Source organism: Pimephales promelas, chromosome 5 (genome assembly GCF_988280905.1).
Source record: "Pimephales promelas chromosome 5, fPimPro1.hap1.1, whole genome shotgun sequence".
Classification (NCBI taxonomy): Eukaryota; Metazoa; Chordata; class Actinopteri; order Cypriniformes; family Leuciscidae; genus Pimephales; species Pimephales promelas.
Window position 1 is genome coordinate 38,276,845 of NC_142773.1, and position 21,618 is coordinate 38,298,462.

The 21,618-nt window shown below is 38.3% G+C and overlaps 2 protein-coding genes across 2 annotated transcripts; one reads left to right on the forward strand and one right to left on the reverse strand.

The window, feature by feature from the left end:
* Window positions 1-4,842: 4,842 nt before the first annotated feature.
* cdc34b (cell division cycle 34, ubiquitin conjugating enzyme b) lies at window positions 4,843-20,384 on the reverse strand. Its single transcript, XM_039676822.2, has 5 exons — window positions 19,660-20,384; window positions 11,337-11,423; window positions 9,845-9,942; window positions 5,811-5,945; window positions 4,843-5,190 (listed from the first exon to the last, which is right to left on the reverse strand). Exons 1-5 carry the CDS (start codon window positions 19,843-19,845, stop codon window positions 4,971-4,973), a joined length of 726 nt encoding a protein of 241 aa, XP_039532756.1. The 5' UTR covers window positions 19,846-20,384; the 3' UTR covers window positions 4,843-4,970.
* On the forward strand, window positions 12,636-14,416 carry LOC148981492 (uncharacterized). The gene is made up of 3 exons (XM_089130719.1): window positions 12,636-13,624; window positions 13,769-14,283; window positions 14,385-14,416. Exons 1-3 carry the CDS (start codon window positions 12,765-12,767, stop codon window positions 14,414-14,416), a joined length of 1,407 nt encoding a protein of 468 aa, XP_088986845.1. The 5' UTR covers window positions 12,636-12,764.
* Window positions 20,385-21,618: the final 1,234 nt, after the last annotated feature.

Sequence of the window (21,618 nt, forward strand, 5' to 3'; positions counted from 1 at the left end):
CTTACACTACTGCGTTACAGCAAAAACTAATATGTTACTGTAATGTATTACTTTTGTAATGCGTTACTCCCAACACTATTAATCAAATAAGTTAGTGAAGAATTACTCACCCTCTGCTTTAAAGCAGATATCTGTTGCATCACAGAGACAACAGGGCAGAAAGATAATGTTGCTGAGTAAATATTATCATTACAAAGAAGATTGCGTAGATACAAAGTATAGTTGAAACAGCTGAAAAGTGCCACAAAACACTCTAAAACCAGCCAGAGCATCAACTAGGACCAACAAAGACCACCAGCCGGCATAGGCAAGGCATACTGGCTCAAACATCCTGGGCATTATTTCATATAGTACTGCCATCGATCTAGCCGTTTATGAGCTACATGCGCAAAAACACTTACACAGGAAGCCAGCCGTATATTTTATGGCATCATACCTAATAAATATCACGCAATGGAATTGGCTTGGCATTTTATCTTTAAATTGATCCATTTGACTGTTCACATTTCTGCTGGCTGCCTTATTGATTTGCTGTAAAGTAATACGCCTCTGTAATGCTCTGTCACTAAATCATAAAGGAATATATGAGACTGTGTCTCAGGCATTAACAGTTACGACCACTTGAAGAGAAGCTCTCCACGCGGATGATTGATTTATAGGTAGCAGTCTATCATTGTCATGATGAACATCACAAATATCACATTAAAAACTACTTAAGTGTCATCAAATGCTCTCAGTGGGTTTGCAAATAATGCAATGAGCCTAAATCGCTCTCTGGCTTTAATTATTGTTAATATGGTGCTTGCCTACTGCATATTGTGCTGTAAATATTGGATTCTCCCTACTTTAAAAAAACAAACAAACTGTCAGGTCATCACAATGGTGATAAATAATATTCCATCCACAATGGGAAAACTCAGATCGCAGGAGAAAAAGTACACAACCCTGTTAAACTCAGACGACAACGGGACAGTGAAACTGAAAGACCCGAGTGTCTTAAATACTAACAATTAAAGTGAACAGGAGCAGGCGTGTGGAACTAATTAAGTAGAAACTAACTGCAAGCAAAACAGGAACAAGAGATTGCTATAGTATTACACATATGGCAGAAAATTTAGTATGTGAATGTACTACGTTGTGTCAGTAAGATTTATTTAATGTTTTTGAAAAGAAGTCTTTATGCTCACCAAGTCTGCATTTATTTGATCAAAAATACAGTAAAACAGTAATATTCTGGAACAGTATTTCAATTATACAAATAACTGTTTTTGATTTAAATATATATATATTAAAATATTGTTATTCAAAGCTGCTCAAGAAACATTTCTTAACAATGTTGAAAAATACCTAAATATTTTTGTAGAGACTGTATTTTACCTTAAATGATTTTCAGTAGACTTTCAACATAAAAAAAAAACAATATTTATGAAATTACATACTTAATTGGGTAAAAAAAAACACTCAAGTGCATTTAATATATTTTAAAATATATTTTTAGCATAACTGAATTATGTTTATGTAAAAATTACATTCAGTTCACGGTTAAGCATATTCTTATATATTATTTCCATAATAAATAACCCTTTTAAAGGAAGCCTATGCTTATTTTTTTATTTTTAAAAAAAAAAAGAAACCTATACTACATAGGTCTGCATATGTGATAATGTTGATTGATTTGCTGTCTAAATGAAGAAGGCTTCTTTCCACTGTACTGGGGCATCTTCATGAAAGTTCTTGCTGTTAGCTATAGTATACAAATACACAAAGAGATGCTTAAGAATTTCAAAATAAGGGTCTGACTGCTTCTGTGTCCTTTTATCCTGAAGAAAGAAATAAAGAAATGAACACAATACAACTACATTATCACTCCAAACTTCCTGCAAGCACCTGAGTAATAAGCTTTAGTGCAGAACTGCATATTTATACCTATTTCTTTCATACAAACAAGTTATTCAAGTGTGTGTTTTCAGATGTTTTTGAAGATTGAAATCCTGTTCACATGAAGGTCAGGAGTTAGTTCCACTAGCATAGACCAGTGAGTGGGAACTTCATTGATTCAATGTTTAAGGGGCAATGCACTTTCAGTGCTTTTAGTCACCTTTGTACATTCTCTCTGGTGTTTAGTGTTATTTTCGACTGCAGTATAAATACAAAATTATCTTCATAATGATTGGTTAAACTCTCTGAGTGCACGTGAAACAACTAGAATCCCCAAAAGACCACGTCTTATGTCGACATGCTCACGTTCAGTTTGTTTGGTTTCCAATATTCTTCAAAATATCTTCCTTTGTGTTAAACAGAAGAAATTAATACAGGTTTGAAACAACTTGAGGGTGACAATTTTTGTTTCATTTCAAGGTGAACTATCCCTTTAAGTGATTCTTCATTACTTCCTATTTATTCTTACCGTGTTTTAGGCATGTTAAGTCCTTCAGGTTGTTCTATAAACGGTGTCAGCGCTGGAACTGCATCTCACAGGCCCCCTCATCTCAGCATGTTCATTGTGTAGCCTGTGAGTGTTCAGGTTGTCTGAACAAGCCTCGAGCACCGTGTTTCTAGGCAAACCTTGAATGCCAGTCGGAGGGTTGCCATGGCAACAGAGTCGGGGCAACTGCACTTTGGAATGCCTGGAGACCCTCTCCAGCTGTGGCTAATGTCTTATCTGGTAACCAATGCCACGTTCAGCTGAGCAATGAAGTCCAACTCTGTCGTGTCCGCTTTCCCTGACAGCAAAGATATCAATTAGCAAGCAAAGGGACACTTTACTTGGAGAAAAATAACCTATGTCTCCTGCAGATCTGTGAATGAATACCTGTACTCAGATTTGCCTTGACACCAAAGTCTCTGATGAAAAAAAAAGTCTGATATCTAATGGGCTATATGCACGCATAAGTTCCGCATTTGACGCAAGGATGCTCGTCTATTTCCGGTTGTGGAGATTAAAGCGGAGGAAAACCGAGGAAAACGGGATTATGGCAGTCTTCAAAATTTACTGTCCTCCAGTCTTTGAAACGAAACGTACATACGTTTAGATGTAATTTTATAAATAGTTATGTTTATTTAATATAATTTTAAAAAGAAGCATAAACACAACGAGGGATGTCTTTATCTGTTTTTGTGACTAACGTTTCATTAGTATAACCATGGAGTATAAAATTCAATATAAATTCTCGGTATTGCATTGGACTCTACGATCGGCGGAAGTTATCGAGCATCCTTAATCCTTCACCGGAAATACCGCCGTGCCATTTGGGGGCTCGTCCGGGATCTGCACAACAAGAAAACAGATGCACATATCAAATAAAATACATGTCACACAATATTAAGAGTAAACAGGCAAATATTCTAATAAAGATCTTTATTCAGTTTTAAATAGGCCAACAAATCGTAAAAATACATAAAGGTCAATAAAATGACAAATCAGCTCCTCGTGTGCATCTCAGCCTCTTGGGATATGGATGTAAATTGTCCTCGAAACAATATCGAGGAAAAAAAAAACGGATGACTTGCAGGTGTGAAAAAACACTTTGTTGTTGGTAGGATTTTCCTTTTTCCAGATAGGTTGATCCTGAGAGTCACTCGGATGAGCTCAAATTTAAATGCGAGATGGACGCCAGCACTCACCAGCCTCCAGGCAGTGTCAAGGAAGTTTTCAATCTCGACATCACAACACAGGACGTGGTGTTTCACAGAGCAATAATGCAAAAAAAAAGGTACAAAAAAAATCATCCATTAGTCCAAAAGTCACCCTACATCCCAAATAAAACCACGCCAAAAAAAACAAATAGATTAAATAAGATTCACTTAAGAGGACAACACAGGAATATCAGCATTTAAAACTCAGCTCAACGGAAAAGACAACATCGACTTGCCAACCTACCCGAATACATTGATTTTCTGATAAGCTTCTATATCTTGGAATGAAGAAATACATAATTGCAATAATTTAAAGTGACACTATAAGATAAATAATGTGGGGAGTTTAAACACATTTTTTTTTTGCAATGTTTTGATTTGATTACATTGCAAAACAGTTTTATTATGCATTATTCATTAATTTCGCTTAGGGCTTTTCAATGTAATTTCTACTCAAATGGAGGGGGAATAAAAACAGACACTCAAACCTTGACCCCGAGCATTTTATTGCTCGGATGTGCTTGAGCGTGGGTGATCAAAGTGAAGAAATTCACAACAACTGTGACGTAATAAGCGTTACTCAGCACAAAGCCTCATTCCAATAATCACTCACTCAAACCAGTCGAGCACTTTAAAAAAAAAAAAAAAAAAAACTTTTTTGAAGAAACTTTCACAGAGCTGTCTGAAAGCGCAAAGCAAATAAATAATAAAAGGAGTAAAGCCTGAAAGCCAACACAACTGACCCTTTCGCAGGAAGCGTATTATTATATCCGACCAATCATAATCCGCCAAATCTGCCATTTATGTCCGACAAAGCAGTCAGGAGAGTTAACGTAGGGGGATTTGAACTTGAAAAACGTGTGTACTGACGTCTTTCCGCGGTTAAAACAACATTCCTTATGTTCATTCATGTTTATTTGATGCTATAAATGAACTAGAAGGAAGAGATGATCGGTTCACGAGCAGCTTTAATTGAGGCTCTAGCGATCTGTCGGACACATTAAAGAGCCACAAAACGGTATACACTGTTTAAATTTTGTTCAAAAATGACCAAATTGGAAAGACTTTCACTGTTAAAGAAATTGGTGGGACGTGAGAACGGCGTGGCTTGTCGGACATAGCAACAGTAACTAAAGGGGGCGGGTCTTTGCGAACGGTCAATTATTACACGGAGGAAAAACAACATAATGCTTTTTTTTTTTTTTAAACGTAGTTTTAGTCAAAGACTTTAGTTAAACAAAAATGGCCATCTGAGTGAGAGCGCATGCCTTGACGCTTCAACATTTGGGCTGATGCTGATGAAGACGAGGATGAAGGTGGGAATGGGAATGTCGTCATGATTCCTCGTTTCCTGAGTCGTCCTCGTCATAGCAACAGTCCTCGTCATCCTCATCCTCGTCCTCCAAGTCCTCGTCATCATAGTAATCGTCGTATAACAGGTCGGACCCCTCGTCCAGCGCGGGGGCGCGCGTGCGCACACAGTATTCTGCCAGGGTGGTGGGAACTTTCACTCCGTCCCGTTCTGCCTCCGCTTTAGTGGCCAGAACTTGCTTTCTGTAACAGACACAAACACCACATAAATGGATCTGAAGGAATATTCAACTTTTAAACCTTCACGCTAGACTTCAATTGTGGGCACATTACCATAAACATTTATTCCTTTGTGTTTTACATTTGTTGTTATCTACAGACATTGCTTTGCAAAGCTCAAAATGTCCCTTTTAGCTTCATTTCTATATTAACTATATAGCCACTCTTTCTACGTTCAGAGTCAGACTCATCTGTCTTAGGCATTGCAACATGTTGACATTTTATGTCATTTAAGCTCTCCGTTTGAGTTTTTCCCCTGAGGTTTTAAGAAGCCAAGGCAGAGAAATAAACAACTTATGTCCTGAAGGATGAAATCTGATGCAAGTCAAATGTTCTAACTCAGATGGCTGAAAACATGCAATAGAGAGATTGCCAAGAGGAGCTCATGTTTCAGTGGCTTATTCAACCACAGGAGGGCACCGCTGATCCAGAAAATAAATCAAAATCTGTTTAGAAGGGTTTTCCATTAGCTAAAGTGTTATCACCACATCTTATGACAGAGCCATTCAAATGTAACAAGCATTAAACAAATAAACATTAAACACAGCTGATCTCTCAATTTTTGTACAATAATGTGTTGTTACCTAATGATTTCTGCATATTCACGGTCTTTTCCTTTACTGTCTCTCCATTTGCGGTACATGACAGAGGCGTCCACGTTGGCTGGAGAAAACGTGTTGGGCTCGTTCAGTAGAGAGATGACACTCAACAGTATAGTTCTGAAACACACACACATACACTCAATGTTATAATGACATTAACCTTTAAGTTCGTCTGTCCTAGAGCTTCTTTGTCCTGCATTCTCCTAAAGATGTGAAGAGATTTTACCCAAGAGGATCAGTCTTCATGTATTGCGTACAGCTACTCCGGTGACCTCACATTTGCAATATGGATCACCAAGTTGGTAATGAAACAACAGTATTTACTGGGAAAGTGCTGTTCGTATGTAGCTTGGGAAAACTCAGGCAACTTCCTTTGCTCTGAAAGTAAATCTGGCAAAGAGCTCATTCAAGCCCATTTCCAATCCGTCAAAATCGAGGCACCAATCAGAAATGTTGGGGCGGGCTTTACACGATGATGACAGCGCTGGGATTTCAAAGCAGATTTTGTAGCATACATTACAAAGATGGATGCCGGCGTCAAACATCACTCATTCAAATCAGCTATCACGTCTGTTTTTAGTGATTTGAACGTTTCCTTTTTGTTAAAAACTGAGCAAAGAACTGCATACGCTCTGCATATGTCATCTCCTTCATCGCTCTGGTTTTAGGTCTATCCCCGACGTGTACAAAAACAATGATTTGTCTATGACGCTTTGCCAGACCATAACTCAGTTACAACTGAGAATGGTCTGGTTTTAACCAGGCTAGTTTGTATAATCACTCATTGTCAAATGAGCAAAGTTTTTAAAGTTAGCAATTAGATGCAGGCCAAAATTTAAATTGTAAAAAAATATATATTATAGCATTGCTAAATAGAATTATGATAAAATAATAATGATTCAAATATTCATGTGGTGTAATTAATTTACTATGTCAAAAAGAAATAAAACAATTAGTTCTACATATTAGTTGTAAGTAGGACTGGGCAATACAAAAATGTATATATTAATATTTTCCTAAATTTTCTTTACATAGTGACCTTAAACATTATTATTCTATACATTAAATAAAATAAGTAGCAGGAGTACAAGTAAAAGACTTCAAGATTTAATAAATATATCTATACTGACAAACAGTATCAGGTAATTTTTCAAATTTTATCTATACTCAAACAAAATAAGTCACTAAAAACAACAAGCTACATAAGAGTGCGGAAAACTGTAGGTTTTTGACAACTACGCCACATTCAGTGTGGGGTCAAAATATGCCCATCTCTCCGTGTAGAGTGACGGGTGTTCTACAACAACACAAATGATTAACATGAGCTTCCAGGAAGACACTAGCTTTTCCACTGAAGCACAAAGCCCAGTGAAACAAGACTCCAGACTAACTAGAATAGAGAACAGACTCGGGGGAGGAAACGCACAAATACACAGATCTCCACTGAGATGCTTTCCTTAAGGCAAGCAACATGAAACTCATGAACACAAAAACAGCCTGGTCACACTTCCAATAATTCTGTTAGTTGGGAAAATACATGATCACTCTCTGAGACTAGAGCCCGACCGATAAAGGATTTTGAAGGCCGATACTATTACCGATACAAATATTTTTGGGTTTTAAAATCCGATATAAATATCGGCCGATATATTTTTTTTTTTTTCAGAAACACGCAACAAAACATCAACAGATTTCCCTAACATAGTTATTTGTAGTTATTTATGAGGTTTAACTAAAATAATATATGATAAAGCATTTTAAAAAGAAACTTGTTTCTTTTATTGTCACAACAGAACAGAGGAACATCAAAATATATTAAAGTTCTGATAAATAAAATAATAATTAGTCCCTACATTGCCTTATAAGCTACCTTATAATTACAATGTCAGCTTGCTTATCCCTTTACCTGCACTTTTTAAATTCTTTCCATCAAGCTACATCAAACCATTTTCAATCATCAGTTGCTGCCTGCCGTTAAAACCTACTATTTAGCGATTCTAATCTAAATCCATTACAGACCGATAGTCTGCAACGCACACTTGGCGTCGTTGGATTTCACACATGTGTAAATGCACAAGATACGTTTGATACTTTTTCTCTAGGTCTAAATGTTCACTCCTCGCAAGTCGCAAGTCTAATTACATTTTACAATGCAGGGATGGTAACTAGAGATATGCCAGTTATAAATATAGTAATCATTACTTTATTTAGGCAGAAAAAGTTCATTGTGGTTTCCAAGGTCATTAATGTTAATGTTAGCAGTCTTACGCTGATAATAGTGGTATTAGCTAGCTTTGTGGTTAGCTAGTCTATGATGAGCCATAATTAAGCAATAGATAACTTCATACTGCAAATTGTAAAACATAAATTTTTAATATAACAGGCCAAGGAGAGATGATTGAAGCGTGTTTTGTCCGTTTTTATTTTTGAAATATTCATTTATCGGCCATTATAACTGCCGCAACCGATATTTTGGAAAATGCCTAATATCGGCCGGCCGATATATCGGTCTGGCTCTATCTGAGACAGCTACTGTTCTGGATCTAGCCTGTAGTAGGGCTGAACGATTAATTGCATTTGCGATAAAATTGCGATATGATGAAACGCGATTTTGTAATCGCAAGAGCTGCGATTACATTGGTCACGTGACACGCGAGAGAAAAGCAGTCTGCAAGATAAAGCATCAACTTGCCACGCTACGCGGTCTGGCGTTCAGAAAAGAACAGTTTAGTCTATTTTTAAGTGATATTGTGTTATTTATTCTCTCCTCCACAATCCTGGATCAGAGAATTTCAGAATCGAGTCTGAGCTTAGTTTTTAAACACAGATGCGTGATGACGCTGCGCGTGCTTTAGAAACGAACCCTGTTCTGAATCTGCTTGCTTCTATTTTCTCGCTCTCTCTCTTCCTCACTCACACACACGACACCGCTCGAACCTTCCAAAACATAGTAAAGTTCGGGATTGAACCGAATTACAAGGACATTCGCGGGCTTCATTGAACAGGTTTTGCCGCTTTGCTTGATGTTATAACGTTACACTTGCAGTGCGCGTTCTCTCCCGTGGGAATTTTCTTTACAAATGCTTCACAGAGGCATTATTTATGTCTTTTGGAATGCAGTCGGCTTATATATTAAAACCATGAAAATCACTGAGAAGGCTGCTTTCATTTTAAAATACTAACGCGTGCTTTGTGAAGAGTGCTCGTGCATGCGGCTGTGAGTGACTCATTGGTAAATGTACTTGCATGTCAAAATGCTTTTATGACGCGAAATTGATGTAAGTTTATTATCATTAATTTATCATTCCCCTGAATGTTTACACGGTCAGTTATATCTTAAACCAACAGGACAAACCACATTTACAATTTCAAAAGAGATATGTGCATTGGTGTGAATATACTCCAGCTCTTGAATGAAAAACATTCAGACAGCCTACTTTTAAATACTGAGACCACTCTTTGTTTATTGCTTGTAATGTTTTTTTTTTTGTTTCTCTTTATTTACTAGCTTTTATATTTTGAAGCTATATTATTTTATATAGCCTATTTGAAATTCTTAACATGTAATTGGTTTAATTAAATGTTTTTTATATTTATTTTTTAAAGTATGTGTTTTTACACATGTAATTAAATACATATTTTAAGAGTTATTAAGATTAATTAATAAGAAAAAAAGTAGATCAGATCATGAACTATCTAAAGATTCCCATCCCTACTGTACAATGATTTATTGCTTGTCTTTGTCGACTAATACAGAAGGTAAACAACTTTTTTTTAAATCGCATATTAAATCGCAATCGCAATATTGGTAAAAAAAAAAAAAAAAAAAAAAATCGCAATTAGATTATTTTCCAAAATCGTTCAGCCCTAGCCTGTAGATCCCTGTATGGAAATTAATTTGCACAGCACACAATGTTAAAAAAAAAAAAACATTTCTTTGTGGAAAAAGGCCAAAATAAGCTGCAAACTTTATGCCTATAATCAAACAGGTGTGTCTGTTAGAGATTACTCCATACCTGACATTCTGTGTGGGGTTCCACCTCTCTGAGGGAAGCTCTCCGCTCTGTGGATCATCTACTGGAGGATGCAGAATGGAGATACACACGTCCCCGTTCTGTGAAAGCACACGCAGAGATTCAAATCAATCACACAATCATAATGCTTTCACGAAGCAAAACCAGCATCTCAGTCAGTGAATCCCTCGCCTCCACACCACTGCTGTTTCTGTGAGTACTCAGTCACAGCGAGGCGTGTGAAAGGGAGATAAGGAGAAAAAGCCAGTCAAAACTGAAGGACGATCTTTGCAGAACTCTGAAAAGCCTCGTGCATGCACTGAATGTATATCCAATACAAGGAAATATCGTGGTGCATTGGGTAGGTGGTACAGTAATGCGGTGTGTCACAATATAGTTAGCCTATACTTCCTGAAAACTCCATCAAAAAAAATGTTTTATATAAATAGGCCTACATTACTATGCATTAATGCAGTTTTTAAGAATTATCCAACAACCCAGTCAAAAAAAAATTTTCTAAAGGCCCTTGCACACTGAGTCTGAAATTTTTGAATGTGTTTTTTCGTATTTGTGATTTGCTGACTCTGAATTGTCAAAACACCATTCAAACTGCTTGCTACGGATGCGACAAACACAGAAAATAGTACCTCTTACGATTTTTTTCGTAACGAATGAAAGTTTCGGGGGTAGTGTGACCTCACGTCATTGACATAACGCGAGGTCATATTTATTTTTTAACATGCGAAAATTTCAGGCGCGAATTTCAGACTGTGCGAGGGCCTTAAAAAAAACCTTATTGTTAACAAATCAAATAACAATGTCGCTAAATAACAAGGGTTTCTAAATTCTACATAAAGCCCCATTTATAGACACACCACATACATAACCTGCGATATACATTTTCAAAAATTATTGAAACTTTTGAGAGGCAACATTTTTTTTTACATTTTTCACACAAACTACAAATCTACCAGGTAGTTATCTTTTGGTATGAGAAACATGTAACATATAACAGTATCACTTACTTACAGACTTGCACCGATCACAGCATTAATTAAATATGATGCAAGATTGATGCAGAAGGGTTAGGAAATATTGACAGATCTGTGAAGTGGTTTTTGCCATTGTTATTGCTTATAATTTCCAACCTACACAACATGACTTAATATTTTCCAGGTCACAAACAGGTCTGAACTGCAGATCAGTGAACCACACCTGCTGATGAGAGTTACAGTTCTTCCTCTTTTTTAAGATGTCAAATAATCTGCTTACCTTATTTTGCCATTTAACACATTGCAGCCATTTATATTCAATCTGTATCAAGATATCAAATAATGTGTTACTTATCATATCTGTTCCTAACTGTTCATTGGCAATAGCCAAGATACAAAGGTCCATGTTTGCCAGGTGGATTAATCCAGGGCTTAACTGAAGGAAATGAAGCACAACAGACAAGCCACGTGCCACAGTACGAGGTCTGAAACAATCCTCTTACCTCATAGATGTTGGGGTGCCACATCTTGGTGAGGAATCTGAACGTGGGTGGGGAGTAGGGGTAATCGATCGGGAACTTAATGCGAGCCTGAAAAACAAGACAAAAACAAACGTCAGCACAAATTGTGTCCTATGCATATTTTCTTGTTTCAACGACAGAAAAACATCAGTAAAAAAAGCTTGTAAACAACATCCCATGTGGCCTTACATTTACCTCCGGCAAGTCAGCTTATTAGTCAACTAGAGAAATAAACTCTTTCATGCATACATCTAGCATGTATTCTGTTCGAGGTTTGTAGTGTAACAGTTTTATAGCTATGAGTAGTCTATTGCCATTTATTTTCTTCAATTGTACTGTAATGTGCTAGAATTAGTCTGGCATATGGGTTAATTTGACCCAGCATTTGGGTACACTATATAACAAATATGTAGTTGAATCAACCCAGAATTGTAATTAATTTGACCCAGCATTTGGGTACGCTATATAGCAAATTTGTAGTTAAATCAACCCAGAATTTTGTTTAATTTGACCCAGCATTTGAGTAGAAATGAACAACTCATCTGTTGGGTTAAAAATGACCGACCCATCTTGCTGGGTCAAATTAACTACTGTTGGGCTGGTGCAATATTGATCCAGCGGTTGGGTTATAAAACAAACCAAGTTGGGTTATTTTTAACCTATCATTTTTAGAGTGTAGCCTAAATATTTATTATATTTTACTTAAACTGTTAGTTAAGGTGTGTTTAAAATATCTCATGAAAATGACAGCCAGTGTGTAAATGGTTATATTTAAAAAACGAAATTGGAGTAAAAACATATTTACATAATTAAATTTAGTTAATACAAAACCTGCCTTATGCGCAGTTTACATGTTTGCATACAATTAGTTATTTAAGTGTTGATTATTATTGTCATGATTCTGCCTTCTTGTCTTTGATTTTCTCTAGTCGTGAGGCAGGATCATGACAGAATCATGTTTTGTGTGCAAGCGCATGGCCTGTTTGGGCCATGTGCTTGTGTTGTCTCGTTAACTTACCCCGCCCCCTTGTTATCCTAGTCTTGTGATTATTGTCTAGTCAGTTTCACCTGTCCTGGTCATTAGTGTTTCCTTTATAATCCCCTTGTGTTTGCTGTCCTGGGTCGGTTCATTGTGAAAGATTGTTTGAAACATGCTGTGAAACCTGCCGTGAGATCTGTTTGTTGTTTTGTGAAGTTTGCAGTGAGTAATCCCTTGAGTTAACTGTTAATCCAGAGTCTGTTCGTGTTTTAGTATTGTTCCTGTCTTGACCTCAGTTTAAGTCTAGTGTTTGTTACCCAGTCTTGTTTTGCCCCCTCGTGGGCTTTGTTTTCCCTTTTTGTCTTGAATAAATTCTGTGTTGAGCAATCAGTCTGCTTTTGGGTTCGTCTATCCTCCCACGTCATAACAGAATGAACCGACCACCAAAGAACCCAGCAGACAGTTCGTTCTCCCAGTTCCGGCCACAGCCGGAACGGTGGTGGTTGTCAGCTCCCACAGACGGAGAGAGAATCAACGGTCCTGTCCCACCCGAGGGTGAGTGGATCCTGAAGAATTGGGCCCGACTCTGGGATCATTTCTCCCAGGAGGATCCGCCAGCTTCCACCACCTTGTCACCACCTGCCAGGCTGCCAGTGATCCCGGAGGGTCACATTTTAGCCGTGGTTACGCAGGGGAACCAGGCTCACTCCACTTCGGCTCCCGACGCTTCAGCTGCACCCGCAAGTCTCCGTGGCAAGCGAGAGAGACGGCTGTCGTGGGAGTCTACTTCGGAGTCCTCTTCAACCGAGACCACGCTTCCTGCCGTGCTTCCCCAACCGGTCACAAACCTGGCTATGTCCTCTGCTCCACGACCCAGGAAGAAGAGGAGGAAGAAGGGAGTCTCTTGTCCTCTGTCTCCGTCTCTCCCAGAGCCCGCTCCAGCAGGCGCCGTCCCAGAGCCCGCTCCAGCAGGCGCCGTCCCAGAGCCCGCTCCAGCAGGCGCCGTCCCAGAGCCCGCTCCAGCAGGCGCCGTCCCAGAGCCCGCTCCAGCAGGCGCCGTCCCAGAGCCCGCTCCAGCAGGCGCCGTCCCAGAGCCCGCTCCAGCAGGCGCCGTCCCAGAGCCCACTGCGGAGAGAGTTGCGGCCGATCTAGCCGCAAGAGAGATTCTGCAGTCGGTTTCTGCTCGTCAGGAGATGCCCATCTCTCTGGCTGCCAAGACCCTGTCCGACTATTTGTCCAGTCTGATCAAGATCCTCGAAGTGCCTGTCCTGTCTTGTCCCGAGCCCACTGTGTCTGTAAGCGCTGTCCCTGAACCTGTGTCTGTAAGCCCTGTCCCTGAACCTGTGTCTGTAAACGCTGTCCCTGAACCTGTGTCTGTAAGCGCTGTCCCTGAACCTGTGTCTGTAAGCGCTGTTCCTGAACCTGTGTCTGTAAGCGCTGTCCCTGAACCTATGTCTGTAGGCGCTGTCCCTGAACCTGCAGCGGAGAACACCACTCCCAAGTTGGAGAGGTTGATCGTCGGATCAGAGTCACCTTCGGTGAGCTCTGTCCCAGTTTTCCCTCTGCGATCTCCTACCACACCCCCCGTCATGAGTCCAGCTTCGTGTCCATCGTTCGCTGTACCCCCAGTTGCTATCCCTGTTGTGACTTCCACTGTTCCCAAGACCTCGTGTGTTTCCCCGGTCAGTCCTGTCTGCGCTCAACCCCGGTCCCGGACTGTTTCCCCATTTGTCCCTGTCCCCACGGTCCCTGGACTTCCGTTTGTTTCCCCTGTCTCCCCTGTCATGGCTCAACCCCGGACTGTTTTTCCCTTGTCCCACACCACTCCTCCCAAGCCCGCTCGGTCCTCTCATCCTAAGTCCACTCCCTGTGGTCCCAGGACCCCTGTCCCGCCCACCCACCCTGGAAAGTCGCTCAAAGACTCTGTGCTTCCTCCACCTCCTCTGCCTTGTATGTTGTTTTTGATGTTTCACCCCAATCCTGTTGTTGTGTATTTTTGTATGCCTTTGTTAGTTTTTGCTATGTACTGTTGGTTTGTATCTTTGTCACAGTCTGTCATGTCCCGTGTTTAATGTCCCCTTGAGGAGCGTCTGGAAGCCGCTCCTTAAGGTGGGGGTTCTGTCATGATTCTGCCTTCTTGTCTTTGATTTTCTCTAGTCGTGAGGCAGGATCATGACAGAATCATGTTTTGTGTGCAAGCGCATGGCCTGTTTGGGCCATGTGCTTGTGTTGTCTCGTTAACTTACCCCGCCCCCTTGTTATCCTAGTCTTGTGATTATTGTCTAGTCAGTTTCACCTGTCCTGGTCATTAGTGTTCCCTTTATAATCCCCTTGTGTTTGCTGTCCTGGGTCGGTTCATTGTGAAAGATTGTTTGAAACATGCTGTGAAACCTGCCGTGAGATCTGTTTGTTGTTTTGTGAAGTTTGCAGTGAGTAATCCCTTGAGTTAACTGTTAATCCAGAGTCTGTTCGTGTTTTAGTATTGTTCCTGTCTTGACCTCAGTTTAAGTCTAGTGTTTGTTACCCAGTCTTGTTTTGCCCCCTCGTGGGCTTTGTTTTCCCTTTTTGTCTTGAATAAATTCTGTGTTGAGCAATCAGTCTGCTTTTGGGTTCGTCTATCCTCCCACGTCATAACATTATATCTAAAAATAAATAGAAACTGAATTTAGGCTAACAGTTAGGTCTCTCTTGTTAACCTTTAATATTATAGTAGGTTAAGGAAGGGCTCCCTATATAGTTTATAGAATTAGCAGATGCATTTTTTTTCGCTTAAGAAACTTTTAATTACAACTGAATTTATTTAAAAGACAAACACAATTTTTCCAGTAAACCACCGTTTAATAAAAAAAAAGCTATTTTATGTTTAGTTCTGTTTCAGTACGCACTGAACCTAATTGATTCTAATAACCTGTTTTCACACTTGTTTCAATTGTTTGGTCTGCACTCGGAATCGGATCCAAAGTTCAATTCCAACCCCAGTAACCCACTGGTCTCTTTCACATTTGTCTGCAACGGATGCGTCACACAAGAGACGTGAAAAATGCAAGCTAGAATTTATTCAGAGACAAGCAACCCATGCATGACCACACAAACTTTGAGACCACAAATATGACTATCCCCTCGTGAGGGACCCTCCGCCTAAAATATGAATCAGCATGCAACTATGTTGGAAAAAAAAAAAAAGAATATTATTTGGAAAATGTATGTTTCTTTTAAGTTGCTTTCAACCTTTCATTATTGAAATGTTTTTAGGTATAAATCTGACAACATGGCATCATGACTTTTGCGTAAACATACACGCCACTTTCAAGTCAAGTGGCGTTTTATCTATGTGCATTTTGAGCTATCCACGTATGTCCACGCCAAAACGAACCTCCATCTTTTGCGTGTATGTACACGCCGTTAAATGTCCGAGCGAAATGTAGATCTACATCTGGGGAGCAAAGACTCAATGGTATTAACCCCAGTGACAGGTAGGTTTAGGAAAGGGATTGGGGTAGGTCATATATTTATACAGTAATATAACGTCAACAGCGTTCATAAACACGCTGAAAAGCGATTATGCGTGTCGATAGCATGCCAAAAATGGAAATATGAATTGGCATGTCATACACAAGCCATTTCATGAGCACAGACTGAATCTGAAGGGAAAAAACTATAGCAGTCAACAGAATAAAAGGACTGATTAATCTCATGATATCTCGCCAGCAGAGTAAAACAATGAATCATTTATATATTATTTTAGATTATTATGCATGTATGTACTATAATAACCTTATCAACAAAACTCTTAGCACTCCCTTCCAGCTGTATTTCCCAACTACAACCTGTACTGGAAAACAGCTTTCACAACAACCGAACTCTGACATTAAATGGACTTGGGTCCCCACCAAAAGCTGTAAAGTGAAAAGCTAGTACCCTCAGCTATATTTAATAACACAGATATCTTTTTAAACAAAACGATTTCCCCAACTAAGGAAAAAACTCATTCCGGTCCCGCTGGCCAACGCAGCCAAACACTAAGTTGAAAATGATCAACATCACAGAGCCGTCAGCTGGTACAGAGAGATTTCTAATACAGCAGCTTTGGAGGATTCTGTCTAAGGGTGAGCCCGGGACAGCTGCTCTTAATAGGATTGGAGAAGCATAACATTGCAGGAGAACAGTGCAGATGGACAAGAGGGAAATCTGAGAGAAAACACACAAATGGACAGAGAGCTGGATAACCAGGATGTGGGGCAAATCATTTTTTGGCACGAAAACAACTAGGTTAAACATCCGTTACGCAAGAGATATGCCCTCTATCTCAATACAGACTACAGACCTAATTATTTTCAAGTCTTGTGGCAATACTTCCCTTGAAACATTTAAGGCTGATTACTACTGGAAGTGGGCATACTGGCATTTGCATTGTATTAAAGGAATAGTTCAACCAGGATATGGTCTCTCTAAGTAATGCCAAACTTGCATGACTTTCTTTCGTTGAACACAAAAGGAGAAGTCTAAACCTGAATATTCACTATGTTCTTACTCATATAATAAAAAGCAAATGGGGAAGGATTGGGGTTGAGACACCCCACCCCACAAACAGACAATAACAACCATAATTTTAAGATCTAAGTGGCTTTAAAAAGTCACAGACGCCAAGTGATACATTTTGTTGAATTCCTCACACTTTATTCACTATAATTGCTTGTCTCTACCATAGCTTTTATTAAAAAACGGCAAGTGAAGAAGACACATCATGTCAAGTTTGACACCAATGATGCTAAATGGATTATAATATGCATAACCGAGAATGACAGATTTACAGTGAAAAACTACTTCAATTTCATTCCTCTCAAAAAGGAGAGGAATTTTTTTTTTTGTCGTTGTTGTTTTAATACAGCACATATCCTCCTAAAGATAAAAGATTTGGGGTTGGAAAGATTTTTTTTAAGTTTTTGAAAGAAGTCTCTTATGCTCAACAGGGCTGCATCATAAAAACTGTAACATTGTCAAATAGTATTTTACCATTTAAAATGGTGGTTTTCTATTTGAAAATATTTTAAAATGTAATTTATTACTGTGGTGCGAAGCTAAATTTTCAGCATCATTAATCCAGTCTTCAGTGTGGCATCATTCTAATATACTGCTCATGAAACACTTATTATTATGACCAATGTTGAAAACATTTATGCGGCTTAATATTTTTGAGGAAACAGATTAATTTCAAGATTCGATGAGCAGGAAGTTCAAATGTATTGTAGCCCTCAAACGGTATTCACTTTATAGCCCTTAATCCTGTAATTGTGGACAAATGTGGACACAGAGGACACAGGTGTGATTGTATTTATTATAAATGTTATATCACTATGTCTTCGATAAAGTTGTGTTTTGTCTATCCATTTAAGGTGTTTTTTTTTTTATTTTGGGGGTATTTTTGAATTTATTAACTTCAAAAAGTACCATATTTTCTATGTAAATTATGCTTATTTTTATGTTGTTGTTTTTTTAGTTTTTTTTTTAACTACATTAAAATATCAGTCCAATAAGTTCTTAGAGCTAAAACCTAAAGTTGAAGTGACTTTGTTGTTACCTGGTGTCTTATTTTGGAATGCTCTAAATTACAGTTTTTCCCATTCATTTCTATGGGTGCCCATTTTTGACCCAAATACAAGATTAAGGAGGTTTTTTTTCACTCACTAAACATTGTTGTCAAAAAAAAAAAAAATGAGTCAAAAAATTGTGTGTTCAGGAGGCAAACTTAGGAAAAGTAGCCAAGTCTTGTACCACTCAGATCAAGGGAAGTATTTTTTTTTTTAAATAAATCAAAACTATTTTGCCCACATTTGTGGTTTTAAGGTTAAATAGAAATCTTTTGTAACAATTAAAGTCTTTTCTGTAACTTTTGATCAAACTAATGCATCACAAAAGTATTTGTCTAAGTCATATGGATGGATGACTTTAGTCACAAAACTTGTTGCTTTTTGGTAGTTCAACAGCATTCACCAGCACTTCCCCTTTTCCCTTCCAAAGAAGAACGTCAGCTCAGCTGTACTGATTGCAACAACATGAGGGTGAATAAATGACATAATATTCATTTCTGGGTGCACTGACCTATCAACAAAAGCATGTAATGCAACTATTCCAGAGAAGTTAGGCACAACTGGTTTCTGACTATCAGATCTTGACAACATGCCAGCATAATACACAAGAGAGCTTTTAACATTGATGACAAACGGTGCAAAATTCCCCCTTACAAACAAAGAGAAGCAAGCCTCCGTCGTGCAAATACACCCTGATTTATCCTCAAGCAGGAGCAGTTACTGGTTTGAGTACCATGCCAGACTTGTGAGTTCAGTTTCAACACAAGCTCATTTCCTGACACACCAGTGAACAGTGACGCCGCTGTATCTGCCAAACACACTGTATGCGTGTGTGAGTGAGTGAGTGCTTTGGCTGTAAACAAAGACACGAAAAGTCATTGACCTACTTCAAATCGAACACAACAGTCCAGGCCCTTCCTTTACAATCCAGAGAGGAACTAACATGAAGCTGAATAATTAAGCTTCTGACATTATTCAGGTCATTAATTATAAAACATTCAGACTGGTGTGAATGAACAGGTTTATCTGCTCTGGTGGAATGAGGTGGGACATAATGATCCTTTGCTGTCATTACTCTATTTTAATAATTATCATAATTAGAATAACTTGTGGTGCCACAAAGAACACAACAAAATACAGGTCAAACGTGATGGCAACAAGTAATACTAAATAAGTGTGGCCCTAATGGCGTGTTTGGAAGGTCACGAATATGAAAGATTTAGAGTTTGACGAATCATTTTTGATAGACGCTTGCATTCAGCAGAACACTTTGTCATAATAAATGATTTTAATAATAGCTGGTAAATAAATCATTTGAGTCAGTAATGAGCTTACAGCAAACTTAAAGTACATTTATATAGGAATGACAAAGAAGATTTAATTGTAATATTGTTTGTTCAAAGTCATGTAAATCATCTCACCCTCCATCTATCAGAATGACAATGAGTCAATGAGGAACAAAGAAACCAAACAAATGAGCCCCATTATCCTGAACAAAGACCCCAGAATCTCATCAAACCGACATCTGATGGAAATCACAAGACATAAGATCATAACATAAGGCTTCAAATCAATCAACCTTCTAAATTATATCTTAATATGCCTAAAGAAAACAGACATGGGGATACATAAAGAGATGCAGTTATCCAGAGCTGGTTCCAGATCTAAATATAGACCACAGCCATCTGTTCCTAAAAATAACGCTTATTTACCCCCTTAAACCCAACCTGAGGCTTACCTTGAAATAGCCCCCTTCATAATGAGTGTTTGGGGGTCCAAAAATCGCCACTTCCCAGTTGTAGAGATCCGCTTCATCCACTAAAGTGATCTTGAAACCCTCCACTGGTTCCTCCTGTAGAGACTTCATTTCCAGCATTAAAGCTTTCTGTGAGCTGGCGACCTGAGAACTGCTCTGACGGGCCATTTCTGCTTTATTTCTACACAAAAGGAATCAAAAAGGGCGAAAAGTTGACAATATGTGATGAGGCGATGAAAGCTGCTTTTCTTTCTTTGTCTGGAGTTGCTAGCTTAGCGAGGAAATGACAATGTCCTCAAAAAAGAGAGTATTTTCGATCAAATAAAATGTGTTGTAAGCTATAAAGCATTATAAGTGCGTTTTTTCGTCGTCCATGAAAGTAAAAAAGGTTGTTTGGTTGTTTATATGTGGAGTTTTGTCTGTAACAAAATAACAAATCGCGCTCCGGGTTTGTTGTTTTTTGATTCGTAGCTGAAGGCTAGCAGTGAAAATCCACTTCGACTCAATACTAATCTTCTCTAATGGGAGGTTTCCGTTCAATATAAGTAAACTGAGATGTACAAAAAGAAAGTCTGCGCTTGAATTCCGTGGGAAGCTGGTCCGTCGAGAAGCAAAAATCGCCGTGAACTAGTAATAGGAGATTACTAATGTAGGAGAGTGGCGAGTTATGAGTCGATGTCCTGGATGCGTCTTTCCTCAATTCCAATGGGGTCGCGGTGCATTGTGGGTGCTGTAGTTCTGTCGGCTCACATTACACTCTCAAGTCAACAGACCTACATTCGCAGACAACATTCCAGTTATTTGACTAATACTAACTCTAATAATTAGATAACTACATAATTAGCCAACAACTGAATTACTTATGTGTTATTTACATTTATTTTAATGTGGGGAGTGGGGCTAATTCTTAATCTGGGCCACAAAGGCTTCTTTATCCTTCTGTGATTGCCCAACTAAGTTAAACGTATTTAACAAGTAGGCCTACACAATGCGCTCAAATAAACCAAACAAATAATCCTCCATATCATCGATTTACCCTAAACAAAGGCACGCAAATCTTGTCAAATCAACGTCTGATTTGAAAACAAATCTTGACATGATTAAATCAGTCATAGAACTGAATTATATCAAAATCTGATGCTGTGTGTGTCATCAACTCTCTAATTATACTGTAGATACATATAATAAAAAAGACGTGGTAACTTAAGTTTACATTATGCATTTATACGTTACATTATAGGCCTACTATGTGTCTTTGTGTACAAAATCTCTTTGATTAAATCACGTGGCAATGTTATGGATAAAATATTCAATAGTCAAAACATCCTAAACCTAAAGAATAAGTGTGAAAATATAAAGAAATTGATTGGATAAAATAAAAAAAATATAAAAAACTTTTATTAGTTTGTATATAAAATATATTTGTAGGCTATTGGAACCAGATAGCCTAAAAAATAATACATTTACAAAACAAAATTTATAAATGCACAGCACAAAATCCAAAAAGGTTTCGTAAATTTAAAACACAATTCACAAATGCACAATTCAATGTAAATCAATCAAAACGCTCCTTACCGAACACTGTCAGTTCAGTTTTGTTTGCGTATTAAAATGCTTCATACTTATTTTGGTTTCAGTGAACAGTGAATGTTCAGAAATATATAACCCAGTTTACTGATTGTCTCTCCTGTTCTGATTATATCTGTCTGTTTATTATTAATCTTTTTTATGTGATCAGTCAATGAGTTAAAGAGATTGTCCAGAGGTATAGCTTAGGCTAAGGGAGTAACAATAAAGGTCACTGAAGATAAGCTATATGTCTGTAGCCACATACAGGCATGATAAAGTTAATTTATGACAATTTGGGAAATAATAACAATAACCTATCCAGTGATGTCTGAATTTCATCGGAAGTCCATAAGGCACATCGTCATTACAAGC